The 1,672-nt window shown below is 66.6% G+C and overlaps 1 protein-coding gene across 1 annotated transcript in view; it reads right to left on the bottom strand.

Annotated features, from left to right (window-relative positions):
- BAIAP2L2 (BAI1-associated protein 2-like 2) overlaps positions 1 to 1,672 on the bottom strand; it is a 20,162-nt gene that overhangs the window by 15,881 nt on the left and 2,609 nt on the right. The window contains exon 4 of the mRNA XM_004675666.2: positions 1,321 to 1,382. Coding sequence (XP_004675723.1) covers positions 1,321 to 1,382 — 62 coding nt within the window. The remainder of the gene's footprint in view (positions 1 to 1,320; positions 1,383 to 1,672) is intronic.

Genomic DNA, 1,672 nt, shown 5'->3' with positions numbered 1-1,672 from the left:
TGGGGCAGGTGCGGGGTGCAGAGTCTGGCCTGGGGGAGGTATGGGGTGCAGAGTCTGGCCTGGGGCAGGTGCGGGGTGCAGAGTCTGGCCTGGGGCAGGTGTGGGGTGCAGAGCCTGGCCTGGGGGAGGTGTGGGGTGCAGAGCCTGGCCTGGGGGAGGTGTGGGGTGCAGAGCCTGGCCTGGGGGAGGTGTGGGGTGCAGAGTCTGGCCTGGGGGAGGTACGGGGTGCAGAGCCTGGCCTGGGGGAGGTGCGGGGTGCAGAGCCTGGCCTGGGGGAGGTGCGGGGTGCAGAGTCTGGCCTGGGGGAGGTGCGGGTGCAGAGTCTGACCTGGGGGAGGTATGGGGTGCAGAGTCTGGCCTGGGGGAGGTACGGGGTGCAGGGCCTGGCCTGGGGCAGGTGCAGGGTGCAGGGCCTGGCCTGGGGGAGGTGCAGGGTGCAGAGCTCCACCTTAGCAGAGTAGGTGGGGTGCTGGGTCTGCGTCTAGTGACCACAGTCAAGCTGAGTGGGGAGCTATAGGCGCCCAGGAAAGCGGCTCTACTTATCCACCCCTTAATTCTCACAAGAATGTTACAAAACTGTCCCAGGACTGTCTCGATTTCATAGGCAGGTAAACTGAGTCACAGAGAGATGAAGCAACTTGGCCACAACCTCAGGCCTGTGAGAGGCGGAGCTGGGCCTCGGCCGGAGCTCTGGCCACCCAGGGGCACTTTCTTAGTGGCGCTGCCAGGAGCAGGCAGAAGTTCTGCGGACCCCAGGGGAGCACCGGAACCTGTGGGGGATCCCTGCAGGTTCATGGAGGAGGGGCAAGGTGCGGGGGTTGGGGGTTGCGGGCTGAGAGAGCGGCCTGCAGGTGGGAACAACAGGCTGTGTCTGTGGGGGCAGCTCTTTGGGGGGACTGGGCTGTGATGGGGGGTGTCATGAGGGGCCCCCGGGTCAGCAGGGCGGGAATGCCCCTGAGGAGACTGTTCAGTGGGGTGTGGTGGGAGGTTTCCCGTGAGCACCACTGGCTGTTCTTGGGAGAGTGGGCCGTGGGGTTGGGGTCCTTCCTGCACTCACTCTGGTCATGCTAGTGACTGGCCTCTGAACCCGGCTCCTCCTCCACAGCGTGGAGCCAGAAAGGGCACCTACCCCCGGCCGGGTGCCTACCCCAGGCTGGGCACCTGTGCAGACCCAGCAGGAGAAGGAGCTCAGGGCCGACAGGTAGGGTTGCCACCCTGAGGGCCCGAAGGCCTCTGGGAAGGTTCAGTCCCTCCTCCCTGGAACCGGGTGACATCTGATGTTCCGACTGACACCACCAGGCCAGGGGGTCAGGTACTCACCACCAGCTTCAGGTCAGAGTTCAAGTGCCGCTGGGTGTCTGATATCTGCACCAGGATCTCACCTGGAGGCCCGGAGAAGATCAGCTCAGGGCAGAGGAGCTCCACCCAGGCCCTTCCTGGGAAACGGGCCTGCCCGGGGCCAGACCGCTGGACCAAAGTCCCGCACCCTGCTGCTCTGGCCTGGATCAGTCCCACAGGGAGTGGTGGGGAGTGGCCGTGAGCAGCTGGGCCCAGAGGCCTGCGGCTGGAGGCACGGCCTGGGAGCGGGGCACGGAGAACCCCCCTGGGGGTCCAGGAGGCCAGCGGGGCATGGGGAGACAGGCCTGGGGTCTGGGCTGGGGGCGGGGGGCTA

The sequence above is a fragment of the Condylura cristata genome, unplaced genomic scaffold (assembly GCF_000260355.1).
Source record: "Condylura cristata isolate star-nosed mole 26May11 unplaced genomic scaffold, ConCri1.0 scaffold00004, whole genome shotgun sequence".
NCBI lineage: Eukaryota > Metazoa > Chordata > Mammalia > Eulipotyphla > Talpidae > Condylura > Condylura cristata.
Note: the sequence above shows the minus strand (reverse complement) of the source record. Positions and strands in the feature narration are given on the sequence as shown.